The 2,057-nt window shown below is 40.2% G+C and overlaps 1 protein-coding gene across 1 annotated transcript in view; it reads right to left on the reverse strand.

Annotated features, from left to right (window-relative positions):
- The window catches only part of LOC128881061 (sodium/potassium-transporting ATPase subunit beta-2-like), an 18,582-nt gene extending 17,718 nt beyond the window's left edge, over nucleotides 1-864 (reverse strand). The window contains exon 1 of the mRNA XM_054131734.1: nucleotides 482-864. Within this exon, the coding sequence (XP_053987709.1) occupies nucleotides 482-626 (145 nt within the window). The 5' untranslated portion in view covers nucleotides 627-864. The remainder of the gene's footprint in view (nucleotides 1-481) is intronic.
- Nucleotides 865-2,057: the final 1,193 nt, after the last annotated feature.

Genomic DNA, 2,057 nt, shown 5'->3' on the forward strand with positions numbered 1-2,057 from the left:
GTTATATTTACCATGTACTTATTACATTATTTTACATCATAAATACACACCATCCACAGTCTAATTATTATTATTCGATAACATCAGATTTTATGTATTTATGACGTACTGTGATATAGAAAACATATAAATAATATACGTAATATATGTTGAATATATTCTACAATTACTATAATAACATTATTTCATTTTGTATAAATACACACACCTTCTGGTTACGTTTAACATGAATTCATTACATTATTGTACACCATAAATGCATAAAATCTAATTATCGTTCTTCGATAACTCCAGATCCGATGCCAAACATTCGCCAGAGGCACAACCTTCACGAATCACCGTTCTACGTATCGATCGGTGGTATCGATCGAGGATACCGCGCGGAAACGGGGGAAACAGTCATAACGAAGGTGTAGCCCGAACGGCCATCATAAATTCCACACTGGTTTCGTCTTGTTTACATGGAAATTGCACGACTTACCCCAGCTACTGGCTGTTCTTCCCATAACGGCACCGGTCTCGCTGTTGTAAATAAAAGTCTTCAAAGACTGGCTCGTCGACATGCTCGGCGGTTTCAGGTAGGGGTTAGCCTCCTGGGCCATCATCTTCAAATCCTTGCTGACCATCGCGTCGCTGTGTAAACGATCTCTTTCTTTGTATCTCAATTTGTTACAAATCTACGACACTGATCACGTATATTATATCGGTTAGCACGGCCAAGTAAGCAGATAAACACGCGAAATGCAAGTCAACGACGAGCACGAAAACAACGGAACGCGTGTAAACGGCGCCGCAGGTTCGCTGGCACCGAAACCGTGAGTTCCTCGAGGTCGGCTGGCAACTTCTCCGCTCCGACAGATGGTTGTTCAGCGCCACCAGGTTGACTAAGCACGTTTCGTTCGTGTTCGTGCAGGCTTCTTCTCCGTCTCGTTCTTTACCGTTTTTTTCATCTCGCTTTCTCTAACCCGCTGCCCCTCCTTAGGTCCCCACCATCGTCGTGAAACCGTCCACCGCCATGACGTGTCTGTCCGTGCACGTGCACGGGACAAACGATAGTGTGGCTGGTGTCCCCTTTGCGTGTTGGAGACCATGGTGTCTACGTCGAAAACGCAGGCCACTTTCACGGGAATTTTCCTAGGAGCGTCTGTCGCAATCGACCTTCGAAAATAGGCACCGGCGAATCTATTTTTTTTAGAATGACCTTCCTCGGATGCTGCGACGCTTCTGACGTGATTTTTAATGTTTTTTTTTATTTTGGAGTACGCCACGCCTGTATGGTGAGTTCCTCGGGCTTCTATTCGGTGCGAATTGGATTAAACTGGTTTGTAGTTGCTGAAACGAGGGAGTATGAAGATTTCAATGCGTGGAGGCGGTGTTGCGGTTGAATTGGGTTGGATGTCTGGCTATCAGAGTTACTAAACTTGATTTTAGAAGTGGAAAGATTCTTCCAACTAAATAGAGATACAAATATAGAGACGGAATTGCCTATTGTGCATTCAATTATTATTCTTAGGTTTGACTTCTTTTTCATGTCCAAAAGACAATGGAATTCGATAGATCATACTTATGAAAGGACACGTGATGTAAGTGCAGGCGATCTGCAACTCGCGTATATCAGTAGGTTGAAGTTGTATTTATATTATAAATCAAATATTCGTTTGGCACAGTACATCATGTTTTGTTGTTTTAAACATTTTATCAAATAATAATGAAAAAATTATCAGATTCTATTTTCATCTAAAAATGAAAGAATAATAATAAATGTAGTATATGTATAAAACGAAAAGTACATAAAGTATACCCGTGCAAAGTATATAACCGATTACGTATAAACAATAAAATGTTTTTTATCCTAACAAACAAACCATGCACATAAACCGTGCGCATTTCTCGAAAATGCTTACATGAGAAACGATTAATATTGTATTAGTTCATGTTTAATTTTCCAACTGATCATTCGCTACCGTGCAGCTAATTATTCCGGCAAGCTATTTTAAAAGGGTTACATTTAAGGCATTTACAGATATTTAAAGGCATCGTTAAAGTGGAATTTAAGC

Source organism: Hylaeus volcanicus, chromosome 8 (assembly GCF_026283585.1).
Source record: "Hylaeus volcanicus isolate JK05 chromosome 8, UHH_iyHylVolc1.0_haploid, whole genome shotgun sequence".
In the NCBI taxonomy this organism is placed as follows: Eukaryota; Metazoa; Arthropoda; class Insecta; order Hymenoptera; family Colletidae; genus Hylaeus; species Hylaeus volcanicus.